Source organism: Lemur catta, chromosome 25, assembly GCF_020740605.2.
Source record: "Lemur catta isolate mLemCat1 chromosome 25, mLemCat1.pri, whole genome shotgun sequence".
NCBI lineage: Eukaryota > Metazoa > Chordata > Mammalia > Primates > Lemuridae > Lemur > Lemur catta.
Window position 1 is genome coordinate 9,999,852 of NC_059152.1, and position 26,970 is coordinate 10,026,821.

Sequence of the window (26,970 nt, forward strand, 5' to 3'; positions counted from 1 at the left end):
GGTACTAGTCAAATTGAGGTTGAGATAATGTCTAAAGAATGAAGCCAGCAAGATGGGTTTCAAACAGGGAGAACAGTGAGGCACCTAAGTGCTCAAGATTCCAGCTAGGGTGCAGATCTGGTTCAGAGGGACTGGCAGATGTGGACTGGAAAAATTGTGGCCAGAATTTGAGATCTCAGAGACAGTGCAGTTCTCAGTGGGGATCAGCTTGTGCTGAAGCAGAGAGAAGGTCAAGGAACAGAACTAACGTTTGTTAGTGCCCACGGTGTGCCAGACATTTGATATGCTTCTTGTATTAACGTATAGGCACCCTGTGAAGTAGGGCTATAATATTTTCAGATGAGGAGACTGAGACTCAGCGAGTTTAAGGAACTTGATTAAATTCATGTAACTTCAGCATGTTAATTAGTCTGAATTCAACTTCTATGGTTCTTTGTTTATATATAGCACATGCCTTTCTGTGAAATCCTTACACCCTTCTGCATCTCGAGCCTTGTCTTACTAAGTGGTCAAAAGATAGTGTGGTGGTGGTGAAAGGACATGTTTGTTGTTGGGGGACAGGGACTTTAAAACTCATAAGAATCGACAGTATTATGTTTTGTTGCAGGAATACTTGCTGGCCGGGGCAGATATCATTGAGACAAATACTTTTAGCAGCACCAGTATCGCCCAAGCCGATTATGGCCTTGAACACTTGGTAAGAATTCCATTTTCCCACTTCTCTAAGATGTTCACGAGCATTTGCTGCATTGGTAGTTGCCAGTGAGGAAGCCCCGAGAAGCTGCAGAGTCAAGCTGGTGTCTAGTTACCTGCTGCGGTGAGACAGGAAAATGGTTTGAAGCTCTTCTGCTTACGAACACAGCAGCCTGTTCGTTTTCCAAAACTGGCTTCTTTTGTGGGCAAGTAATAATCACATGAAATGATACTTATTATGCCGTGGCTGTTGATAAAGGCATAATCATTGGCTGTATGCACCCAGTATTATGAGGCCTTTCTAAGTATCAGGTGGCAGATTTGCTTTCTTTCTTTCTTTTTTTTAAATTGTAGTAAAATACATATAACATGAAATTTACCATCTTAACTATTTTTAAGTGTACAGTTCGGTGACATTAAGTACATTCACAGTGTTACGCTACCGTCATCACTATTCATCTCGGAAACTTCATCTTCCCGAACTGAAACTCTGTATCTATTAGAAAATAACTCCCCACTCCTCCCCACTCCACAGCCCATGGCACGCCCTATTCTACCCTCTTTTTTTTTTTTTTTTTTTTCCCGACAGAGTCTTGTTTTGTTGCCCTCAGTAGAGTGCAGTGGCATCATCATAGCTTGCTACAACCTCAAACTCCTGGGCTCAAGCGATCCTCTTGCCTCAGCCTCCCATGTAGCTGGGACTATAGGTGCATGTCTCGATGCCCGGCTAATTTTTCTGTTTTTAGTAGAGATGGGGTCTGGCTCTTGCTCAGGCTGGTCTTGAACTTTTGAGCTTAAGTGAATCCTCCCACTTTGGCCCCCCAGAGTGCTAGGATTACAGGCATGAGCCACCTCACCCAGCCTATTCTAATTTCTATCTCTATGAATTTGAGTATTCTAGGTACTTCATGTAAGTTGAATCATGTGGTATTTGGCCTTTTGTGATTAGCTTATTTCACTTAGCATAATATCCTCAAAGTTCATCCATGTTATGTGTGTCCGAATTTCCTTCCTTTTTAAGGTTGAATAATATTCCACTGTGTGTATGTACCACATTTTGCTTATCATTTATCTGCTGGTGAACATTTGGGTTGCTTTTTCCTTTTTGCTGCTGTGAATATAGAGTATTGCTGCAATGAACATGTGTGTGAAATATGTGTTTGAGTCCTTGCATTCAATTTTTTTGTATATAGGCAGAAGTAGAGTTGCTGGATCATACAGTAGTTCTGTGTTTAATTTTTGGAGGAATTGCCATACTGTTCTTCACAGTGGCTGTGCCATTTTACATTCCCACCAGCGGTGAACAAAGGTTTCCATATTTTCACATCCTTGCCAACAATTTTTGTTCTCTATTTTTTTGATAGTAGCCATCCTAATAGGTATGGGTGGCAGATTTGGTTTCCTTTTAATCAACATGATGCTTCCACATTTAAATTTTGAAAAATGTTAGTGATGGAAGTACATAGTAGATGCTGATGTCCCCACTTCTTTGTGGGATATTTCCAGACACATGCTCCTGTTTTCATGTAAGTAGCCCCAAGTGCCCCGACACGGATTTTTCTCGTGGTACTGGGGTGTTGTGAGATTGAGTGCCATTCCGGTTATCAAGGGAAAATGAAATAGTGTTCCAGTTATATGTATTATTTTAGAGCAGGAGTTGGCAAACATTTTTTCTAAAGGGCCAGATAGTAAACATTTTAGGCTTTGTTGGCCACATAGTCTCTTACAACTACTCAATTCTGTCATTGTACTGCAAAACCAGCCACAGATAATATGTAAATAAATCGGCATCCTATATTCCAATAAAACTTTATTTACAAAAATAGGCAGTGGACCAGATACATCCTATGAGCCATGGTTTGCCAACCCCTATCTAGGATATTGTGGTTTTTTAATTACTGTATGTAAGGATTCAAGACACATGGGCTCTCAGAATTGGAATGGATCTTGACGATCACAAATCTGAGACCTCCTGACGTGGCCATAAACCTCCTTACACCATAGGTAACACTGTGTGTGTATATTCTTTTTGTTTCTTGGTGAGAGGGTTCATTGTACTTTATCAAATTCTCAAGAGGTTAATAATCTACAAAAAATTCGGAACCACTGATTCCAACGATTGTACAGGGAAAGAAGTCAAGGCCTGGGGACGTTGCTGTGGAACTTCCCGATCCGGCAGTGACTGAGCTTATCCTTGAATCCGAGTCTCCTGCCTCTGAAGCCTATGCTTTTCCCATTACTATATTTTTTAATTAATTCTCAGAATATTTAACTGCATCAGCTTAATTCTCTGACAAATGTCTAGAGATCGCTCTTTTTACCAGCCAGCTCATGATTTGAGAGAATCTAACAGCAGTTCCCGAGGATTCATGCCTTTCCCTACTGCCTTTCAAGGCTGGGGCTGATAGGCCTTCTTGGCTAGGATTTAACTCAGACCTCAGATAAATTCATTCTATATTTCCTTACTGAATAAAACTGGGTATTACGCGATTATGAATTCATTACTTATTGTATGAAGGAACCGAAGGACAAGCTAACGTTTGCGGTTGATACATTAGGCCTACGAGATGAACAAGTGCTCTGCGGGAGTGGCCAGAAAAGCTGCAGAGGAGATAACTCTCCAGACGGGTAAGGAACATTCTTCCCTTTTTGTGCACATGATTCCTTGGATGTTCTCAGCTATAATGTGCTGTCCTTATTGCAGTTTTTCTTTGCATGACCTTTGACTTACAAGCAACACTGCAGACACTGTATTTGACTTGTTTGTAGGTTACTTTTCTGCAGTTTCATAATCAAGTATTCAGTGTCTCTGAATCGATGCTATCACTCTGGGCCTTGGGCTCAGGGTTTACTGTTTTACCCTGCTGGTGGTTACAGCCTGGTTTTGTAGCCAGGTGCATGACTTCCTTGGGTATTGAGAGCTAAAATGATTTTTCTCCTTCTGGAAGCACATCATCAGGTTATTAAGTGACAGCTGTCTGTTTTGATTATTTTGGCTATCATTAGGATATTTCATCTCATCCTTTTAAAGCCCAGCCTCCTCCCCATGATTGGCTTATCTAGGTGGAAAGATTGTCTTTTGAACATTTTCCCCTTTATACTCCTGATGTCCTTGAAGGCTCTGTGCAGCGCACAGAAGAGTGTGGCATTAGATTCAGTCTTGCTGGAACTTGAAAAGTGACTCCTGAAATAACTAGCCTCCTGGCTGGCTGCCATCAGAACACTTGGGCACCAGCTGGTGGGAGGGAAAGGAATAGAAGAAATCTACGGAGCCCCTGAAGATTTGGAAATGTGAAGTTATTGCCAAGAGTAAAGCAAAATCGTTATGGAGTGACGCACAGCATACTAATGAAGACCAAAGCAATTTACGGGAACTCTGTTTCTGAGACATAATGTTTAAATCCATGGAAATGCACAGACTGTTACATCACTACAGTCACAGGTCAGAGGATATTGAACTAGCTAAAGCAAGGAGAGATAAGGACATTTTTCTTATACCCACATTCCTGCTCAGCTTTGGGGAAGATAAAGAATATGTGGGCCTGTAAACCTGTTCCAATTGGATTATCAACTAGTTGTTAGTCTTTAGTTAAATTATAAAGCATAGCCCAGATTAGTGAGTGTCTAGAATCGCCCAATGAGCAGTATGACCCCTGGCTTCTGTTGCGATATGTAAAGGAACAAAACTTCCCAGGCCACTTTAGAAACACCTAGACTCCAGCCAAAAGGAAAGGTTATTAAAGAGTTAGTCAAGTAAGATTTAATCTGCTTCATACTTCGATTCCAGGCTTTGTAATTGTTGGTCCTGATCTGATATTTTCCCCCAGTGAAGGGCCTGCAGTGAGGTGCTAGAGAACATTTCAGGTTGAATGCTGCCGTGAGGCAAATTTGCAGGACCTGCGTTACGTTTAGGACCTTTAAATTTTCTTCAGAATAGGAGGACAGATAATTTGTCCAAACACAGCTATGGTGTTAGGAAAGGATTGCTTACTGAAATGCTTTGAGGTCAGATGTGTGAGAATTCAGAGTTTTTTTGAATTGGTTTAGTGATAATTTATGCTCATCTTCTATATAACGTGATTTCCTCAGTGAAATCTGGGGCAACCCCCGTGATCAAATATATATTAGCAAAGTCTATTAATCATCCTACTGAAGTGGGATAAAGATTATAAATAGCCTCTTGTTTAATAGAGGTCAGTTGTGTTGTCAAACTAAAGAAAAAAATTGGGCTTTTAGAGCTTTTTGGATTTCAGAGTTGTGGACAAAGGATTGTAGACCTGTGTTCCAGAAAAAATCTTACAGCCTGTTGATTCGCAACGAAAAGATTGAGTCATTTAGATTTCACGCTTGTTTTTCTTTTCCCAAAGGGATTAAGAGGTTTGTGGCAGGAGCTCTGGGCCCAACTAATAAGACACTCTCTGTGTCCCCATCCGTGGAAAGACCAGATTACAGGAACATCAGTGAGTATTTCTCGTACACAATCATTGTTCTTGGGCAAGTACCTCTGTGCTTCAGTAATCTGTAAATCTGTAAAATGGGACCAATGACAGTGTCTACCTCACAGTTACTGTGACTTAATCCACGTAAAGGGCTTACAACAGTACTTGGAGTATAGCAGACATCTAAATAAAAAGTTAGATGCTATTATTATTATTTGAACTTGCTTTCAGATGTATATGGTGCTGCGTTAGTGCTTCTGTATCAGCTGTGGAAATAACAATGATAGAAATAAAGCTTTAAATTGAGAAGCTGAGCAAGTTTTGGATACTAGGCCTTCGTCTATTATAAAATAACCCACTATATCCCCATTTAATTTATTAGAAAGCATCCAAACTATCTAAACATACTAGCATTATGAACTGGCATATATAAACATGCTTGTATGGAGATTGGACAAAAAAGTCCAGAAATCAAGGTCAATTTCTAAGCGTTAAGACTATAAAAAACAAAAAGAATTAAGGTATCAGAGCTGAATAGTAATGATGCCGTGTCTGGTAATGGATTTTGTGTAAGTAACGAGTTCAGGCCAGTACAGTTTGTGGGTTTTGGTTCTAGAACTTTGCATGTCACCAGGAGTTGGCTCGTCCCATGCTTATGTGTCGTTGACGCCCTCTCTGGTCTGGACACGGTGCTGGCCATATAAGGTGACGCACAGCAAGTCCTCATGTAACGTCCTCAGCAGGTTCTTGGAAACTGCGACTTTAAGCAAAATGATGTCCAGAAACCTCGAATAACACGGTTTCCTTCACTGCTGTTTCATTATGACAATGAGGAAAAACGCTGGTTTTGTTATACGTCGCCTGCTTGAAGTCACGGCTTCTGAGAACCTGTTGATGATGTTACGTGAGGACTTCCTGTGCATTTGTACAGCAAATATAAATTTAGGCGTCTCTGTTGAATAGCTGAGCATTTTTTTCTTTGATGGTTGGGAGATAAAATGGGGAGAGGGATGACCTCTCAGGTGGAAATAAACAACTCAAGACGTTTCTAACAAAAATTTTACCTTGGAGGGATTGAACACATTTGTTTGAGACTGAAATTGCCCAGCAGATGGGTTTCCTCTCTGAAAGAATTGCTGTAAGAGCCGGGACAAAATCCCTGGGACTGCAGCCTTTTACCAGAAAGGGAGTGAGATTTCAGCTCAACCTGTGATGCATCCGAATCAGTGTGACGTTTCTCACACTCATCTCTTAATTGGTTGATTAAAGTGATCCATGGAGTGAATTTTAAAGATGTTGAAGTAAGGTACATGGCTCAAGAAATTCACACACCTGCTCACCCACTCTTCAGCTCACACATGGAAAGTTGGAGGTTAAGTGGCGAGTGTTTAGGAACAACTGTGTTGCGAGTGTTTAGGAACAACTGTGTTCCGTTTACTTGTTTACCTTCTGTTGCTGCCTACTGTTTCTTACAAAAGGGCAGTGTTTTCTTTAAACTGTCTGTTGTAAACCCCTAATGGTTCACAGGTTCGAGACCTGCATTCAGCATACCCTGGGGCTGTTCTATAAAATTGATGACCGATGTGCTGGGTGTGATTTATCTTTTGCAGCATTTGATGAACTTGTTGAAGCATACAAAGAGCAAGCCAAAGGGCTTCTGGATGGTGGGGTTGATATCTTACTCATTGAAACGATTTTTGATACTGCCAATGCCAAGGTGAGTGAAGGGAGAAAAAAGGACAGCACTGGGGTGAGGGCTGTGATGAATCCCCTAATGTATTAATGGTAAGAAGAAAATAATGGCCATTATCAAAGTTAAATAAATTTCCTATATTTGCTCCATTTTATTTTGAATATTTTTATCAAGCCAGTGCAATAAGAAAAACTTCAAAACACTATTCTTTTAGCTTTTAAAAAAACAATTTTTCAATTATGAAAATAAATATTTTCATATATAGCTACCATAAGTGCCTATATGTGTAGGTAATAAATACATGCTCATGGTTCTAAATTCAAAAGATACTTAGGCTGGGTGCTGTGGCTCTTGCTTGTAATGCTAGCACTTTGGAAGGCCAAGGCAGGAGGATCACTTGAGGTCAGGAGTTTGAGACCAGCCAGAGCAAGAGCAAGACCCCATCTCAGGCCAGGTGAAAACATGCTGGTAACATGTTTTTATGCTCTACCGCAATTGGTCCAAATTTGGCCTCCAATAAATTTTGGTATTAGGTCAAAATCAAGAAAGATAAGGGCTGGGCGTGGTGGCTCACGCCTGTAATCCTAGCACTCTGGGAGGCTGTGGCGGACGGATCGTTTGAGCTCAGGAGTTTGAGACCAGCCTGAGCAAGGGTGAGACCCTGTCTCTACTAAAAATAGAAAGAAATTACCTGAACAACTAAAAATGTATACATAAAAAATTAGCCGGGCATGGTGGCGCATGCCAATAGTCCCAGCTACTCGGGAGGCTGAGGCAGAAGAATTGCTTGAGCCCAGGAGTTTGAGGTTGCTGTGAGCTAGGCTGACGCCATGACACTCTAGCCTGGGCAACAGAGTGAGACTCTGTCTCAAAAAAAAAAAAAAAAAAAAGACCCCATCTCTACAAAAGATAGAAAAATTAGCTGGGCATGGTGGCACTCATCTGTAGTCCCAGCTACTCAGGAGGCTGAGTCAGGAGGGTTGCTTGAGCCCAGGTTTGAGGTTACAGTGAGCCATGATGACACCACTGCAAGCTAGCCCAGGGAATAGAATGAGATCCTGTCTCAAAAAAAAAAAAAAAAAAAGAAAAGAAAAAAAACATAAATATATGGAATGAAAAGTAAATATTCTTCCTTCTAGTTCCTTGGTGTGTCTAGCTCCTTTCCCGGAGACAACTGCTACTGCTCCTTTGGGAATCCTGACAGATTCTAAACAGATATGAGCATATGTGTTTGTGTGTCTTTGTGTTCCTTACATATATACAAAGGTAGATAAGCATATGGGGTGAAAACAAATATCTTTAAACATATGACTTTGCACAGCGTACATGTAGGATGCAATTTCTACAAGTGAAATTGTGGCATCAAAGGGTACATGCTTTGTTAATTTTTATCTTTAGTACCTTCCTTTGGTATTGTTCTCATTTATACAGCCATCAGCAAGCAGTGTTACAGTAGTGCTGCTTTCATTACATCTTCTCTCACACCGTGTATTATTAAACTTTTTGACCTTTTCCAATTTGACAGATGAAAAGTGGTGCCTCACTGTAGTTTTAATTTGCATTTTTCTTACTGTTAATGAAATTGAACATCTTTCTTTACTTTTAGAGCCATTTATGTTTCCTTTTTTTGTGATTTATGTCCAGTGCCCTTGGATTTTTGGTCTTTTTTATTGAGGCTTTTACTAAGGAAGTCAGTCCCTTGTCAGTAATGAGTCGCAAATTCTGCCCTCCAGTTTGTTGTTTGTCTTTTGACTTTATTTACGGTGGCGATGGTGATACTATTGCGGTGTTTGTTTGTTTAATTGTGTAGGAGAATTTTAATTTTGTGTGGTTGAATTTACAGATTCTGTTTTATTGGGAGCAAGGGGGGAACTGTACTTATAGGGGTACTCCTCAGTGCAAGATAAGGAGGAAAAAAGGTCCTTCCCCCACTAGTACTTTACAGTTTCATCAAATCTTTAGTTATTTAATTGGTGTGAACATAAGACCACACATTCAGAATTTAATTTAATTTAATTTAATTTTTTGAGACAGGGTCTCACTCTGTTGCCCGGGCTAGAGTGCCGTGGCGTCTGCCTAGCTCACAGCAACCTCAGACTCCTGGGCTCAAGCAATCCTCCTGCCTCAGCCTCCTGAGTAGCTGGGACTACAGGCATGCGCCACCATGCCTGGCTAATTTTTTCTCTCTCTATTTTTTTAGCTGTCCAAATCATTTCTTTCTATTTTTAGTAGAGACGGGGTCTCGCTCTTGCTCAGGCTGGTCTCGAACTCCTGAGCTCAAACGATCCTCCCGCCTTGGCCTCCCAGAGTGCTAGGATTACAAGAGTGAGCCACCGCACCCGGCCCACATTCAGAATTATTGAACTTTGTTTTTTTTACCATTTGCTAAAACCCTTGCATGCAGGGAGCTGCTATCAGCTCAAAGCTAGATGACTACCCTACTTCATACTTCATACATCACTTTTATTGGGTTCTCTTTTATACATCTCTTTAGAAATTGTTTTGTGAATCTCCGGTAAATAAATTGTAATTTTTTTTTTTCTTTTGAGACAGAATCTCACTCTGTCGCCCAGACTAGAGTGCACAGCTCACTGCAACCTCAAGCTCTTGGGCTCAAGCAATTCTTCTATCTCAGCCTCCCAAGTAGCTGGGACTGCAGGCGTGCGCCATGACGCCCAGCTAACTTTTCTATTTTTAATAGAGATGGGATCTCACTATTGCTTAGGCTGGTCTCGAACTCCCGACCTCAAATGATCCTCCTGCCTTGGCCTCCCAGAGTGCTAGGATTACAGGCATGGGTCACTGTGCCTGGCCAGTAAATTATAATTTAAAAGCAATACTGGTATACATTTTGACAATAAGAGCAGTAACAAACAAGATGAAGAATATATCTGAAATGAGATTCATACATACATTTGAAAAGAGTCATAGTATTTCTCAGAGGAAGTATTTGTTTGTAGGGGAACGTTGTCAGAGTTTGTTTTGTTTTAGTATGTATGGTATTATACTTGCGAAAGAGGTTCTGGGGTCGTGCCTTATAGAGAAGACAGTTTTCTTCTCCCCAGAGAGCTCTTTGTATGTCTTACCCGAAGAGTTCTTGAATAAGGATGCGTTCTGATCAGGCAGTTAGACTGACCTTGGACACAGTCTTTCAGAAATAACGATGGTCTTCCTGTTTTCCCCTGACAGGCAGCCTTGTTTGCACTCCAGAAACTTTTTGAGGAAAAGTACGCTCCCCGGCCTATCTTTGTAAGTTCTAAAAGGTTTGCGTGATAAATTCTTTTATTAATAATTGCCATTTTAGCATATGTTTCTTTCCTCCCCTTGGAGAGTAGATCTATTGATGGTATCTTTTACAAACCACCTACTTAAACTTCCTCTGTTCGCTTCCCTGCCACCACTTCTAGATCAGTGGCTGTCTTATCTCTGGAGAGGCCAGGAAAATGAATCGAGAAGTGGCTGGTGGAAGGCAGCAAGAAGCCTGGCCCTATTGGTCCTCTAAAGCCAAAGGTTCAAAGACCGTCAGTCTCATTAGGGCCCAGGAAGGGGTGGCCTTGCATGCCGGCTGCCATGTACCGGTGCCTGAAGACACCAGGCTGCCAATTTATTAACCCAACAGGCAGACCTACGTGAGAGTCCTAAGATTGCTAGGTGAGAGTAGCATAGAATCCAAATCCAGGGTGTTAGGTAAGTCAGATGTTTGCCAGCAGGTGGTCCGGATAACCTAAGGTAACTCTGGGAAAGGTGCCCCTGATGGGTCTAGACCTGTGAACTCTAAAGCTGTTTTGGTCCCTGCTTTTGCCTCGGCGACTTCCCCTTTCCCCTGTTTCTTACCACCTCCCCCCGCCCCCCACCCATCGCTTGGCCCCCGTGTCTGTTCCTTGGAGTTTGAGCTCCACCGTTCTCTGCCTCAGGAAAGAACAAAGAAAGTCAGCCCGTTGATTTTATTTTGCTTTTGTGGTTACATTCTTAAGTCTATGTTGTTGACTTCATTTACTTTGTGAATTCAGATTTCAGGAACGATTGTTGATAAAAGCGGGCGGACTCTGTCGGGACAGACAGGAGAGGCGTTTGTCGTCAGCGTGTCTCACGCAGACCCGCTCTGGTGAGTGACCCGTCTTCCCCTGACTCCCTTCCTTTTGTGGGGGTCTTTTCTGCTTGACACAGAACGTGACCTGGGAGGGGACCGCTTCCACATGTTGCCACTTGGACCACTTCCTTTAAGGACTTTCAGACCTTTCCCTAAGGGATTCGGAAGGGTCAACTGAGGGATGGGAGAGTTCTCATACCTCCTGGGCCAGCCAGACGGTCGCCCGTTTGTCTGTGCGTGTCCCTCTTGCAGTTGAGACTATGCTTGGCTGGGTAACACTTGAAAGCTATTATCAGTCACTTGCACTTTTAGGTCAATGCCCCTCCCTGTTTATGGGGCCACCAGAAACAGTCTAGCTTGGAATAAGGTGGGAATTCTAAAGCTTAGGTTTTTATCTTTAAAATTATCATGGCATCCGGGCACAGTTGGTGCACACCTGTAGTCCCAGCTGCTCGAGAGGCTGAGGTGGGAGTGTACCAGAGTAGTCACACCCGCCCCCATAGACATGGAAGGGAGACATTGGGAGTGGGGAACATGTAACAGAGGGAATGGCCTGAAAAAAGCAGCAACAATATTTTCTGTCCCTTTAAAGCATCCTGCATCCTTTTTGAGAACCAAAGCCCGCATCCCTGCCCAGTGGTTGGGAGGGGCAGGATCAGTCTTTTGTTATTTGTGCTAAAGGAGATGGCCCAGCCCAGGCCTGGGGAAGGGAGGTCCTGGGTGGGGGTCACGAGATTGTCTTCAGCAGAGACGGGAGGATCAGAATCTCCAAGTGTAGTTGAACAGCAATTGCCTGAAGCTGAGAGCCCAGCCTTTAAAAGCTCTGTGCTTCTGCTTATTATCAGGGCGATGGCATTTCAGACAGGAGTCTCCATCTTCCTCATCTGCTGGCAAAGTAATAAAATGTCTCTTGTCCTCCTCCCCAAATCACGTGTCCATGTTCTTCTGATTGGGCCTCGTGGACAAGTGGCCGAGCTTTCAGTAACATACAGTTTATAAAACATTTTCATATATGATATTGAGTTTGAACTTAACCATAACCCTGAGAACTGATGGGGTATTATTTTCTTCATTCAACAGATGAGGAAAACTCAACAGATGAGTTTTCAGATTAGCGACACTCAACCTGTGTTAACTAAACTCCAGACTTTATTCAGATGTCAAGAGTTTTCCATTAATGTCCTTTTTCTATTCCAGGACCCAATCTAGGATACCAGATTGCATTTAGGAATCAGAGTAGAAGAAAAAAAAGTAAAACATGAAAACATAAGCGATTATATAGTCCAGTAGCTTCATAATTGTTTCTTAAATTCTGGAAGACCTCGGGGGCCCCCGCTGTCGGATGGCAGGGACTCTACTTACAGAGCAGGAGCCAAGTCCTGGTCTTCTGGACTTGCAGGGTGGCATCTTTCTACCGTTTCACGTTCCTTCCACTTCCAAGATTTTCCTTTTCCCTTCCCTTAAGTACTGCTTTCAGATCAGATCCTTTTTTGCAGTGTTAGTTTGCTGGCATTTCTATCCCACAATAAACCATTAGCCAATCTGTGAACTTATTTAACGAGTCACATCCATAGACAGGGTTCTTAAGATCATATGAAGTTGGAGATGTGACAAAAGTGCTCAGTGCTGCAGGGGACCTCAGTGAGATGGCTTTGACTACAGTTGAATAAAGGTGCTTTGAATTAGGAAATGTATTGTCCTCTTGGCTTTAGATATTTTCTTCCCTTCATCATAACTTTATATGCATAAATATTTTGAATGAGAGATGATGCTTCTAATATCTTCTCTGCGTTTTTCCAGCATTGGATTAAATTGCGCTTTGGGTGCAGCTGAAATGAGACCCTTTATTGAAACCATTGGAAAATGTACAACAGCCTATGTCCTCTGTTACCCCAACGCAGGTGTGTGTTTCAGGGCCTCACACATGGGGAGATACAGACACACAAGACAGGGGCAGATGGGGTAACAGATCTTCATTAAAAGAATTTGTTTTGCAGGTGTTGGTGTGTAGTTGGCGCTCAAAAGGGATTTTCTAAATGCAGAGTATTTGGGTCTACACCAGTGTTTCTCTTTAGACCTGAAAGAATAGTTTGGCTCAGGATAAAGCCTTTAAAGAGGGCGTAACTTGCAGGATTGAGGCTAGTCACATAATGACCAGAGCCTTGCTTTTGGTGACGACAGTGCTTGCCATGTGGATGTGGCCAGAGAGATGGGCGCAAGGGAGAGGAGAGGGAGCCCTTTTCTCTGGTCCACTCTAGTAGCAGAAGAGCAAAAGAAGAATCTTGTGTGTTGTTACCATTTTCTTCTCTAAAAGCTAGGACTTGTAGTTTACGGTATGTAAATGTTCCGAAGATATTTGTGGACAATTCTCAAACCGTCCAATTAAATATTGGTAGTTTGTTTTGGGTTAACCAGATTTCCCTGTGAATGTTTTTGAGCACTGCTTAGTTACTTAGCTAAAATCATTTTCCAGTCTGCTTTCCCCAAGTATGTACATTTTAATGCACAATAAATTTTATTTCCCACCAGGAATAAGATAACTAGAAGGGGATGATAAATATAACAGGGGACTGGATAGTTAGAGGCTAAAGTCTTACTTGGGAAAATGTATTTGAAAGGAGACTGATTGTTTTTAATTGCATGTTAATTGCTCATTAGTTCAAAGGTTGTATTCCTTACACCCTCATCCCCAAGCAGCTAGGTACCAAGAATTTTCATCATGGGAAGGACATAGCAGTGCATCTTTTCTTTCAAATAGAAAAAAAATTAAGTTTATTTTCCTCTGTGATTCTTTTTTAAGTGTGGTATTTCTGTGTTTGCTATGTTACTATTATGTATTGTTATTTGTGTTTGCGGGTAATCACCATTTAATATAAATGTAAAATTTTATAACTATTAATATTAACCTAAAGCCTTCAAAAATATGACATTTAACTACGTATTTAACGTACTTAATGTATTTAATGTATTTGACGTATTTAACGTACTTAACTACGTTAAGGTAGTTTCCAATAATGGTTGAACCATCCTTTCTCAGGTCTTCCCAACACCTTTGGTGACTACGATGAAACGCCTTCTGTGATGGCCACGCACCTGAAGGTCAGGGATCCTCTTTCACTTGGGTTTTTAAGAGACAGAGAGATAGAATTTCAGATTTAAAATATTTAGGAACAGAATTTTCCCCCAAAGAAATCCCGTTGTCTGTGTAACAAAGAAAAGATCAGTTGTTGTGAATTAAGGTGGCAGAGGCCTGGGAAGGGCCCGCTTTCAGCAGCCTTGTCCTCAGCTGGCACTGGTGGCCACTGGAACATTCCCAGCGAGTCCAGCTCAGACTCATTGAGACTTTGCTCACCTCTGAGACGTTGCTTCCTCTGCACCCCTCCCAAGTGGTGGCTTCTTCCCCTTATGCCCCTCAAACTGCCGGGTGGGGAGTGTCTTTCTGGCCCACCGTTGTCCTTTCCGTCATTCTCCCTCTCGCCCAGGTACCTGACATCTTTCCATACTGGGTCATGAGACCGTACCACCCACCACTGCTCCTTATTGCACTCATCTGCTGACCCCTGGGTCACCTGGCCCCCATTCCTTAACTTGTTAGTTCCTGTCTCACAGATATTCTCTTGTCAACTATTTTTGACTTCTTATAGTTCCAATATCTTATGTGGATGATCTTTCCAGTATTCTGACTTCTCGGATCCCTGACTTTCTCTCTCAGTTACTGTGTCCTTCCCTCTCTAGCCTATGGTTAAATGCTGGACCCACGCTGTCCTATGTGTAGCCACTGCCACGTGTCGTAATTGGAGTACTTGGAACGTGACCAGTGTGACAGAGGAACTGAATTTTTATTGAGAAAATTTTAAATTAATTTAAATATAAAAGCTGATACTCACTTTAAATGTTGTTTGAAAATGTATTATCCAACTCACGTTTATTCAGCTCAGCATAATGGGTTAAAATTCTTTAATATCAGCACATAGGCAAATAAATTTCCTGTTGTATTTTAAATGTGCAGAGGAATTCATAGTATCTGAACTGTTCTCCGTGTTTGTCCTTATATCTAGGGCATGTGACATCTTCATGTCTAGAGTTGAGTATGTTTAGCTCTCTTTTTAGTGTAGTCTTAGTTATTCAGGAAATGTAGATGGCTTTTATGCCGAATAGATGGTGAATTTAAAATTCAGATGAACTCACGGAAACTTTGGCTTTTCCTAAATGCAGAGCTTTGCTGTGGATGGCTTGGTCAATATAGTTGGTGGATGCTGTGGTTCAACACCAGATCATATCAGGTAATAGTCACTTCTAAATATTTTACCTCTTGTCATGGGCTGAATTGTGTCCTCCCGAAATTTCTATGTTGAAGTCCTAACTCCTAGTGTCTCAGAATGTGACTGTATTTAGAGATAGTGCCTTGAAAGAGGTAGTTAAGGTAAAGTGAGGTCATACGGTGGACCCTAATCCAATATGATTGGTGTCCTTGTGAGAAGAGGACACAGATGCACACAGAGAGGGAAGACCACGTAGAGACACAGGGAGAGGACAGCCACCTACAAGCCACGAGAGAGGCCTCAGAAGAAACCACCCCTGCTGACATCTTGACCTCAGACTTCTGGCCTCCAAATTGTAAGAAAATAAATTTCTGTTTTTAAGCCATCCTGTCTGTGGTACTTGGTTACGGCAGCCCCAGCAAGCTTAAATGCCTTTATACTATGAAAAATTCCAAAAGTAAACGTAGAGAAATAATAAAATGAATCCCTCCATGTGCGTTACACATAGTTGCCATAATTTTCAACGTTTTGCTGTTCTTATTTTATTCATCCTCTAACTTTTCCACCCTGGAATGTGGTAAAAGCAAATCCGAGATATCCTGATACTCTGTTCTTAAATATCTGAGTAATATTTGCATGCTGAAAGAGGGGCAGCTCGTGTTGTATTTCTCGTGGGCAAACACCTGCCTCGATTCAGTCTCTCCTGGAAGGAGAACACAGCAAGACGACAGGCCGCTTGAGGTCAAGGGAAGTGTCTTCCCCTTGCCTGGCACACAGTTGTTGCCTAATTCATGTTTACAAGTGAGTGTATGAAGGAAGGGAGTGAAGCAAGAGCATGGCCATGTATGCTTAATTCCTGACAGTTCTGTGGCTCATAGGAAGATTGGAATTCAGTGAAACAGAACATGTTTAGGATGGCTGTGTTTGTGTTTTCCCTAGAGTGACTGATGAGTGTATTTTGAGCCAGTCGTCTCCCTATTGCACGTCTGCCTTCGTGCGTATAATGTGTTCACTCTGCTGAATGACCTAATGGCTCACGGCTTTTGGTGACTTCTGTGATGGACTCTTAATAAACATAATTTTTTTAACATCTTTGAAATAATATCCGAAAGCTATCAATAGTTGACTATAGCTTATCTTTGGATCACAGACTACCTCTTTTTGTTTTTAAGTTCATTTCCTCTTCAAAAAGAGGAGTTGTTTTAAATATCTCTGTGTGTTTGTGTCTATGTATATTTATATCTGTCTGTGTATAAATTTGCTGCTTTGACTTAGACATCCACATTACTAATTTGGGAGGAGTAAAGTGAGCAGTTCTTCCTGGTGCCGATAAATTTAGTGGAGTAGCCAGATTTTCCTGATTGATCACAGACATGATTCATTAAAGCTGATAAAGTAGAAGAGAGTGTGAATGACGAAAACAAATTTTGAGGGGTAACCATGTTGCAGCTTTAGTGCTCTACTGCTCTGCATGCTCCCTACTGTGTGCTCCGGTAAAAACATCTGCAGGACCCGATTCCCTCCGCCCTTAGCTCCTCTGCTCCTGTCTGCCCCTGCTCCGCAAAGCTGAAGCCTTTTTTCTGTTAAACTATTAAGCAAGGACATGTTCTGTGTGTGGCTTTGCTAGAGTGAAGGACATGTGTGGATTTGGGGAAGAAGGAGAGGAGGTTTGCTGTTTGCATTCGTGCAAACCGTCGGGTAGCCCCGGGTCCATGTCTCTGAAAGCAGAATTGACGCAGCCAGTGCACACCCGACCGGGCAGGCACATAAAAATTAAAGTTTATAGATTAATTTTCTGCATTACTGAGAAAACTAAAAAGCATAACTGTTGCTTGCCCATTTGGAAGCAGGTTTATAATTATATGCATAGTTACATTCAATAGACTTAATTTCATTGCTTGAAATTAGTTTCATTAAATTTATTTTATTCTGAATTAATGGATCTAGTGTTTTCTCTTTCAACCCAGGGAAATTGCCAAAGCTGTGAAAGACTGTAAGCCTAGAGTTCCACCTGCCACTGTTTTTGAAGGACATATGTTACTGTCTGGTAAGTCAGGAAGATGTTGGTGTTCGTGGTTTCAGAAACCATTTGTAGAATGTATTTAATATGTTTATTCTAAGTGGTAGTGATGTTTGTGCCAAAGAACTTGTTTACTAGGTCAAAGAAGAATACATATTTTTCTTGGCACTTAAATGAATTATGGGGAAGAACCCTCTTTTTCTGCCAGGCAGGGCAGGAATGAGAAGGACATCAACTTCAGGGTAAAAAATGAATGAAGGCCCAAGTGATTTGCCCAGGCAGTGCCCTGGTTAGGAGAGCCCTGTGATTCTGTCTCTATCACGTACTATTTTGAAAACATGCTCTTGGCTACAACCTAACAATTTTAATTGTTAGGTTGCTACTAGTTATTGAAAATTCCAAACTGCCAAGTCTCAGTGTTTGGTAATGGCAGCAGCACCTTGCTAGAAAATTTTGTTTGCTTCCAAAATATTATTGTTGTAATCTTACGTTTGCCATGTGTCAACTCTTTAGAAAAAGTTGCAATGTTTATTTTCTGTTATTTCTCAACAGAATCCTGTAAGCATGAGTTTTGGCATTCAAAGAAGGATTCCATTAGTAAAATAGTCATTGTGCCAACTGTTAGAAAAATAACTAAATTTCATATATTTGTCTCAATACTTTGATGAAATTTTAGATGGTAACTTTAAGCCAAAAAAATAAGGTATGATTTTTAGAGAACTTTCGGATAACACATATGGAGAATTATGTTCTTGAATAGCTTTGCATTTAAGATCTCTCTAAATTGAAATATTTTTGTCTCTTATGTTATCCTGTGAAAAGTGAAATAAAATACAAGTGACAGCAAAAGTAATGTAACTTTTCTCACTCAGAACATGTTGCAAAGAATGATCCCAATGAGTGGGTGTGAAGTTGGGTTAATAAACATGCCAACTATGGTCAGGCTAGCCCTTTTTTCTTTTTATATTCCAGAAGGCAGAGAAGATTAGGAGATGAGATTAGGAGAAGTGGGATTTATGATTTATGATACTCTCCCTCCCATAAAAGTGGCTTTTGTCAGATGTAGCAGGAAGCTTTATTTCATTCCTAGAATTTAAAGCTGTGCCTTACTTCAACCAAGCACTAACAATGAAAATATTAACCTTTGCCAAAACTAAACCGAGAGAGCCGTTTACATGTGACTTCCTTTAGAATTCATATGTAAAAGACTTCTTTTTCTTCAACTTGAATGTCCTGCACTATCTCTAAATTGCTTTAACAATCACTTTCAATCAGATTTCAAAAGAGTGACACTAAACATGGTTTTTAAAATTGTTCTTTTATAAATTGTAAACTGGAGAGAAGTGCGGCTGGCTTTCCTATCAGATGCTTCACATTCATAATAGATCAGAAGTGCTTTGTGTGGGATGCTTTTAGGGAGGTCACAGGAGAACTCTTCAGCATTTAAATGTTGGCATCCCCGCTTGCCTGTCCTGCCAGGATCAGGGATGCCACGGAAGGCCGGGCCGTGAGGATCATTTCCAGTGGGAAGGGAAGTCATAGCTGAAACTGTGGGAAATGACAGTCTCAGTGAACAAGCAGCCTAGAATAGCTTTATAATGATCCCGCTTACATTCATTATTTTCCTCTCTCCCCTATCTGTTTCTTCCTCATCCAATGCCTTGGCAAAGGACTCATAAGCCATCTTCTTTTATTAACAACAGCAGCTATGATTGCAGATGCTAATTTTGAGCTTATTAACATTACCCAGTGTTATTTTTACAATAACATTGTGAGGCAGATACTTTGCTATCTCTACTTGAGAAGCTCAGAGGCTGTGTGGGAAGTTGCCCTGGGTTTTTCAAGTCAGGTAAGTGGTTTGAACCCAAGGCTGTCTGTCCCTAGAGCCTGCCTCTCCTAATATTTAAATATAGAACAATAACAGTTCAGATGGCCAGGGGTGGTGGCTCACGCCTATAGTCCTAGCACTTTGGGAGGCCAAGCTGGGAGAATCGCTTGAGGCAGGAGGAGTTTGAGACCAGCCTGAGCAAGAGCGAGACCCCATCTCTATAAAAAACAGAAAATTTAGCCCGGCGTGGTGGTGCACACCTGTAGTCCCAGCTTCTCCAGAGGCTGAGGCAGGAGGATCGCTTGAGCCCAGGAGTCTGGGGTTGCAGTGAGCTATGGTGACACCACTGCACTCTAATCTGGGAGACAGAGCAAGGCCCTGTCTTAAAACAAAACAAAAAACCAGAAAACAACAATAACAACAACAAAAAAAACCCAGTTCAGAGCCTTTTCTGCAGTGAGAATTTACACTGTATGTTTTTGCCTCAGTGTAATGTGTCCACAGGTATTACGTGATATTTGCCCCTAAATTGGCCTGTGACACAGCATGTTATTGCCCCTTGGCAGATAAGGACACAGGCGTGGTGGCCCTGCCATGGTGACTCCTGCCTCCCAGGCGTCCACCTGGGGCCTTCTTGATGACCCAGCCCGGCCTTGTTAGTTACGGGTTCTAGGCCTCTGCGTCAAAGAGATCCAGTAAAGCTCTGACGGCGCTGTCGGTGGGAGTGGGAAAGCTCGCTCCACCCAGCTTCAAGCTGCTGTCTGAGCAGATAGCGGGGAACTACCCTTTTTTGATTCTAACTTCCTTCCTGGCTTTTGCCCCAGACTCTTGGTTACACAGGAATATGACGATAATTTCTCCTTCTTTCTCAGAGATACTATGACTCAGCCTTTTAGGAATATTTGCACCATAAAACACTGAAATATTTCTTTTGAGAGTTCAGCTTGTAAAGTTAAGCTGTAACAAATAAAGGTTTGTTACGTTTGAATCTCTCTAGAGGAGAAGGCTGCGGTCCTGTTTCCACGTTGGATTTCCTATCCGATGCGCTATGATATAGTAACTTCTTTCTTATTGAATATAGTTGTGTCTGTCTGTCTCATGTCATCCGTATGCATTGTCAGAAATTTTTCAAAATGCTTCTCCTTTTAAGGTCTAGAGTCCTTCAAGATTGGACCGTACACCAACTTTGTTAACATTGGAGAGCGCTGTAACGTTGCAGGATCAAAGAAGTTTGCTAAACTCATCATGGCAGGAAACTATGAAGTGAGCATCTTAATAAGACCCCGGAGGCATCTGCCGAGTCTCCGGCTAGACAGCATGTAAATGAAACAGCTCTCTGCCTTTGATGGAGTTATTAGCAGAGCTGCTAGGAAGTGTGAGAAGATGGTAATAATGTGTGTTTGCAGCAGGCTGGCTGGCTGGAGGAGGAAGGTTTGAAAAATCAAAGCTGCTATTGTCAATATTTGTCAAAAAGTACTGCGTTTGAGGCATGATATGGAATGAGATTGGTTCCAGGTTCTAGCTATTTCGATTAATCAGGAAATAAGTTAAAACATGAGAGTGCACTTCATTTTGGCGTCTCACAAATCCTTGTAGGGAAAGGGAAAGCCAAGAAAATTTCGGTGACCTCATGGGCACATCCAGGGCTGACTAATGAGGGTGTTATCGATCCTGTTAGCTGTAGATGAAAATAAACAAACGAAAGGAATAGGCCCTTGCCTGGGAAAATTATGTGGACTTTATAGCCGTGGTGTTTTTAAGCTCAGTCACTCTGTGGACGAGCAAAATTTAATCCACACAGAGCCCACCCGAGAAATCTGGATTTCCGTTTCTTCTGCAAATACGCAGTTAAAAGTGGAGGAATTTGGTCTCAGCTTCAATGATAATTAATTTTGTCCTTCAACTTTTTTCACTTTTAAGGTTTTACAAGCTTTAGGAAATAGATCTTCGAGAAACCGTGTCAGAGCTGGTATAGTTTTCATCACAAGGAAAGGACGCATTAATCACTCTCTGTACACCTCACGGCCTCCCCTGGTGGTGGCTCTTCCTTCTTGGTCCCTTAGCCCGCACCTTGTCAGGGCTGGCCGGCTGGTCACTCGGTGCCTGACCAGTTCCCTGTCAGTCCTCTTCCTTTCATTCTTGCTCCTCTCCACTGCCACTGTCCGCTTCTGTCACCCGGCCCTCCGCAGTTCAGAAGTTCCACAGGGTGACTTTTTTTTTTTTTTCTGCATATAGGATAAAATTCAAACTCCTTAGGCCGTCAGTCCATCCTCTTCCCTGGGGCATCAAACTGCACCCCCCCATCCTCATCTGTCATCTGAACCTTCTGGAAGTCTCGTTTCTGCCTCTGCTCACGTCTGTTGCCTTCTGAACAAGTGCCCAGTGATCTTCATAGTCTTACCATGTTCTTTAATTAGCAGTGTTTCCCTTGGTGTTTTGATTCTTCTTCTTTTTTTTGGCTTATTTTCATTCTCCTCTTTTCTTGTTTGTTTTTTACATTTTTTTTTTATAGTTACTACCCCCTAAGATGTCCATGTCCTATTGATGTTTTGATTCTTATGCTCATTCTGTGGTGTCCCTTTCAGCTCTCAGATTTGAGAGATTGGAGACAGAGGGTGGAGAACATTTTAAGAAGATGCAAATGAGTGGAATTAATAACTATCATTTAGTAATGTCTTTCTATACGCCAGGCTCTTTGCTAAGCACTTTATGTCATTACTCATTTAACCTTAACAGCTCCATGAGATAGATACTGTTGTTATCCCATTTTGCAGATGCGGAAATGGAGGCTTGGGAGGTTAAATTCACCTCTGTGTTGTTTCACAGCAAGTAAATGATAGAACCCAGGTCTGTCAAGTGCATGCCCTTAACCACCTGGCTGTCTCTGCCCTGGAAACAGTAGGAGAGGCGGTAGAAGCAGGGTGGGGTAGGTGGGAGGGACTCCTCATGAGCGTCTAGCTTTCCATGGTCCCTTAAGGCTCGTGGTTCCATGGAGAGAGCACAGACCTGAAAGAAGTTTCAGGCCTGTCTTCTTGCTCACTTTGTGCATCTTTAAACAAACCACTTATCTCTTTGAGCTTCTCTCTCTTTAAGCTGTTACTCTGTGACTCTTCTGAAATACACAGGTCAGATACTGGCGTTTCCATTTTCCAGGTCTTTTGACCTTTGTTGCTTACTATCTACCTCCTCTCTGTGTTTCCTCCTGTTCATCCCCCATTGGGCAGCTGGAGACTCCTCTTAGCTTTCTCCATTTCAGTCCAGAGACCCTTCCCTTTCCCGGACGTTTAGATAATCTTGGCATTGGACCCACATATTTTATGGGAGTGCCCAGTAGTTTTTTATGTGACCATGTCACATGCTCCCAATTAGATGTAAACCCTTCAAGAACAGGGATCGTGATGTATACTTCTTTTTATTCTTTATACTATTTAAATCATTACTGATACTGAAAAATTATTTTTCCTATTTGCTAAATTTAATCATGATTCTTTTTCTCTCTGCGGCCTTGGCTCACTGCAAATGATGTTTCCTTGTGGCATATGCCATTAGAGTTTGATGCCTTTTCCATTAATATCACAATGTCGCTAAAAATTTGATTTTCTTGGGCTAAGAAAAAATCAGGACATCAGCATCTACTATTGATTGTATCTTTGTTATTTTATTACAATGTGAAGTGTACAGTGAAGACTTAGACAAACAAAAAGTCTCTGCCATATCAATAAGTTAGAAAGTATTACTGAATGTGTACATTTTGCTCAGCATTGTTCAGAGTAGGAGGTACACAAGTCCTTTCTCGATTTCCAAACACTTCAAATCTATTTGAAGGAATAAACTAGCACTCATGAAGTCACAAGGAAATGATAATGTAATAAACTATGTGACAATGGTGTTGAGAGGCCACAGAGGGTTGTGGGGTAAGCAGTGTTTCCCAAAGTGTGGTCTCTGGAACGTTGATCCTACAAGATAGTCCTTAAATGGTCAGGGGTGGGAGATGCTGCGTGTTGTATTCTGTTTTGGGAGGGCTGCAGTGTATAATAGCGTAGCAAAAGATTGGAAAAGCCTTCCAGTATAAAGACCTGCTGAGATTTTTTTAACTCACATTGCTTTTCATGTAACTCCGATTAACAGCCTGCAGTGAACACTCTGCCTATTTCTGGCAAGTACTGAAGAGTGAAGTAGTTTGGGGTGGTTTCTCTAAGGACTTTCCTTGAAGGAGATGGGGCTTGGGACTTAAACAACATGGAAGGGAAGGGGATTGCATTCCAAGCAGAGGGGACATGATCTGTAGCACAGAGATGGAGACCAATGTGGCTGGGCCAAGGGTCCCAGGGAGGGGGCGGAGTGGGAGTTTCATTTGGGTAGGAAGGTGGGGCCAGCTCGGCCCTGACGGCCAGGCTGAGGAATTTAGATTCTTTGTGGTGGGAGAACAGCCTTGGGATCCCAAGCAGTGGAATGACGTGATGGAAGAGACAGGTAGGAAAGGTTACTGTGTGATGAGTGGTGGGTGGACGGCAGGCCAGGGTCAGGGCGCTGGCTGGGTAGTCTGTAATCTGGAAGGACCACTGGGGAGGATGGGGGATTACTTTTGGTGGCCTGCCCACAGGTGTCACCGTCTCCTAATGCTGCTTCCCTCACATTCCTCCCTCAGGAAGCCCTGGGTGTTGCGAAGGCGCAGGTGGAAATGGGAGCCCAGGTGTTGGATGTCAACATGGACGATGGCATGCTGGATGGTCCCAGTGCAATGACCAGATTTTGCAACTTAATTGCCTCCGAGCCTGACATTGCCAAGGTTATACAAAGTTCATATTTATCAAGGGAATCCACTTGTCTCGCACTGTCACTCATTTAACTTTGTCAGTTGTCCCATTGATCTGTCAACTCAAGAACTGGTTTTCCGTTTTCCTGCATTGAAAGCACAGTGGTTTCTGATTGTCAGCTTGCTCGATTAACGGTAACCTTTTCAGTGTAAAGCGGATTTGAGAGAGAGAGGTGACTTCAGTTTGGCTGTTTCCAAGGCCTTTGGGATGGGCCGTGCAAACTGATTGATTCTCCCCGGGGAGAACTCACTCTTGACGTCTCTGGAGGATATTCCACCTGTTCCGACCAAATCATTGGTTCCGTTTCTACTTAGACAAGGGAACTCAGTTAATTCTTCCTTACTGCCAGAAGAAGGACCTTTTTGGCTTTGGTAGATTAAGGCAAAAATATAAAACAAGATTAAATCAAGACATTATGTCACTTTTACATTTTAAAAGGTGAAAGTTAATTTTTGTGTCAGTCCTTTAAAAAGTTTTAGATGGGTTTTAAAAACTTTAAAAATCTTACCTCATTTCTCTTCCGTTAAATTTGTGATAAGCAGTGATTTTTTTTTTGAAGTTCTTTTTTAAAGAAACTTCCTTGTGCTTTAAGAGTTGCAGTTTTCAGCTTGGGCCGTTGATTTTTCATTAGGCTTCAGCAAACACTGATGTTAGAAGTCTCGCGGTAAGCACTGAATTGCATTCTCCCATCTTTCATTTGTATCTTAAACTCTTTTTTCTTTCTTTTTTTAATTTTTTTTGAGACAGAGTCTCTCTCTGTTGCCCGGGCTAGAGTGAGTGCCGTGGCGTCAGCCTAGCTCACAGCAACCTCAAACTCCTGGGCTCAAGCGATCCTACTGCCTCAGCCTCCTGAGTAGCTGGGACTAAAGGCATGTGCCACCATGCCCGGCTAATTTTTTCTATATATTTTTAGCTGTCCAGATCATTTCTTTCTATTTTTAGTAGAGATGGGGGGTCTCGCTCTTGCTCAGGCTGGTCTCCAACTCCTGACCTCGAGCAATCCTCCCACCTCGGCTTCCCAGAGTGCTAGGATTACAGACTTGAGCCACCGCGCCCGGCCCTTGTCTTTCTTGATTTTGACCTACTACCAAAATTTATTGGAGGCCAAATTTGGACCAATTGCGGTAGAGCATAAAAACGTGTTACCGGCATGTTTTCACCAGCAGGGTTGGAACACCAGGCTATCACCAAGCTCTTTAAAACATTGGCCTGGTATTGTCATTGTGTTTGACCCTTTTCCTAGCACATGTTTGATTACTAGCGTGCTAAGAAAATGCGAAATCAGTAGCATCCTTGTTCTTTTTTACTCTCCTTTGAGGGTGTGGCTTAGGAAATTTCTGACTAATCGTTCTTCAGTCCTCAGTTGAAACGTCTCCTGCCATGGGCAGCTTTCCTTGAATTCTCCTTCCCTTCTCTCCCGGCTTCATACACTGGATTTGGTGTCCCTGAAATGTGCTTTCATGGCAGCCTGTGCTGCTCATTTGTGCTCTAATGTTTACTGCACTTGGCACCATCGCTTGTTTAATTATTTATCTTTGTAAGCTTCATGAAGCCAGGGACTTGTCTGCCCTACTATTGTCCCTACGTGGGGCCTAGCGTGGCAGTCACTCAATTATTTATTGCATGGCTTAATTAAATAATGTGGCCTAGATCAGCCACCCCATTTCCTTTCTTTGTACCAATCTCATCCTTCCTTTGAACCCCTCCTTCCACCTTTCCTGGGACAGAGGAATGCATGTAAAAGGAACCTATTTTCATCCGTGCATTTCAATTTTGTCCTTTATTTTCGTTATGTACATTTGTTGAATATTAGATCTACTTTGCCTTTCTAGCATTAAAACTCTTTTTGTTTTTTTCAGTCAGGAACTTGATTTGATTTTCTAAAGGGAAGATAGAATTTGAGTAACTGGGTTAGAGGGCTGTTCCCAAAGGGCACGAGGCTGAGCATTAACCCCTGAGTTAGATCTGGGATGTCTGAATCCTATTCCATTTGTTCGCTGTAGGGTTTAGGCACTTGAATAAGTAAACTAGTACTGAAGCCAGTGAACTGATCTTACTAATTCCATTCTCATGTATAGCTATGATCTTTGATTGTAAATTCCTGGTCCATGCGTAGATTCTTTTGTAAGACTCAAATTATTATAAGTAATTTGGGCTTTAAGAATAAGTGCATTACAATTTTATCTGTGACACACTACTGTTATTTGTTTATTGTTTCCCTAAAGAAGAAATAGGAATATTTGGGTGCTCCTGGGAGGGAGTTTGTGGTGACCTGTGGCCTCACTATGATTTTCTTGCCCTTGTGATCTCAGGTGCCCTTGTGCATCGACTCTTCCAATTTTGCTGTGATTGAAGCTGGGTTGAAGTGCTGCCAAGGGAAGTGCATTGTCAATAGCATCAGTCTGAAGGAGGGAGAGGAGGACTTCTTGGAGAAGGCCAGGAAGATTAAGAAGTTTGGAGCTGCTGTGGTGGTCATGGCTTTTGATGAAGAAGGACAGGTGAGTGACTTGTTTTGGCCCAGCTCCATTGTGTTACCCAGGTTAGACAGCAGTGGGAGAAAAGGAAGTCTGAAACAGCTGTATTTGTACATACACATACGTAATACCTGTATGCAGTCATGCATCACTTAACGACAGGGATACGTTCTAAGAAATGCATCCTTAGGTGATTTCGTTGTCATTTGAACATGATAGAGTGTACTTACACAAACCTAGATGGTAGAGCCTACTACACACCTAGGTTATGTGGTATAGGCTCCTAGGCTACAAACCTGTACAGCATGTTACTCTACTGAATACTGTAGGCAGTGGTAATACGATGTTAAGTATTTGTGTATCTAAACAGAAAATGTACTATAAAAATACAGTGTTACAATCTTTTGGGATCACTGTCCTATATGCAATCCGTCATTGACCTAAATGCCATTATGTAGCACATGGCTGTGTATGAAAATTTAATATGTAATAAAGTCTTTATATCAATGGAGAAAAGTTGAAGTATTCAATAAATGCTGTTGGGATAACTGGCTACGCATTTGAAAGAAAATAAAGCTAGAGCCCTATTTCTCTATACTAAAATACTAGTATACCATACACTAAAATAAAGTCTACATCGATTAAAGACCTAAA

The 26,970-nt window shown here is 41.9% G+C and overlaps 1 protein-coding gene across 3 annotated transcripts in view; it reads left to right on the plus strand.

Annotated features, from left to right (window-relative positions):
* The window catches only part of MTR (5-methyltetrahydrofolate-homocysteine methyltransferase), a 93,338-nt gene that overhangs the window by 10,044 nt on the left and 56,324 nt on the right, over positions 1-26,970 (plus strand). For all 3 annotated transcript variants that reach the window (XM_045537275.1, XM_045537274.1, XM_045537273.1), the window contains exons 3-15: positions 608-697; positions 3,252-3,321; positions 5,061-5,153; positions 6,743-6,849; positions 10,015-10,074; positions 10,836-10,930; positions 12,716-12,816; positions 13,953-14,014; positions 15,131-15,198; positions 17,145-17,224; positions 20,176-20,288; positions 23,674-23,814; positions 26,155-26,340. In XM_045537275.1, the coding sequence (XP_045393231.1) occupies positions 608-697; positions 3,252-3,321; positions 5,061-5,153; positions 6,743-6,849; positions 10,015-10,074; positions 10,836-10,930; positions 12,716-12,816; positions 13,953-14,014; positions 15,131-15,198; positions 17,145-17,224; positions 20,176-20,288; positions 23,674-23,814; positions 26,155-26,340 (1,266 nt within the window). The remainder of the gene's footprint in view (positions 1-607; positions 698-3,251; positions 3,322-5,060; positions 5,154-6,742; positions 6,850-10,014; positions 10,075-10,835; positions 10,931-12,715; positions 12,817-13,952; positions 14,015-15,130; positions 15,199-17,144; positions 17,225-20,175; positions 20,289-23,673; positions 23,815-26,154; positions 26,341-26,970) is intronic.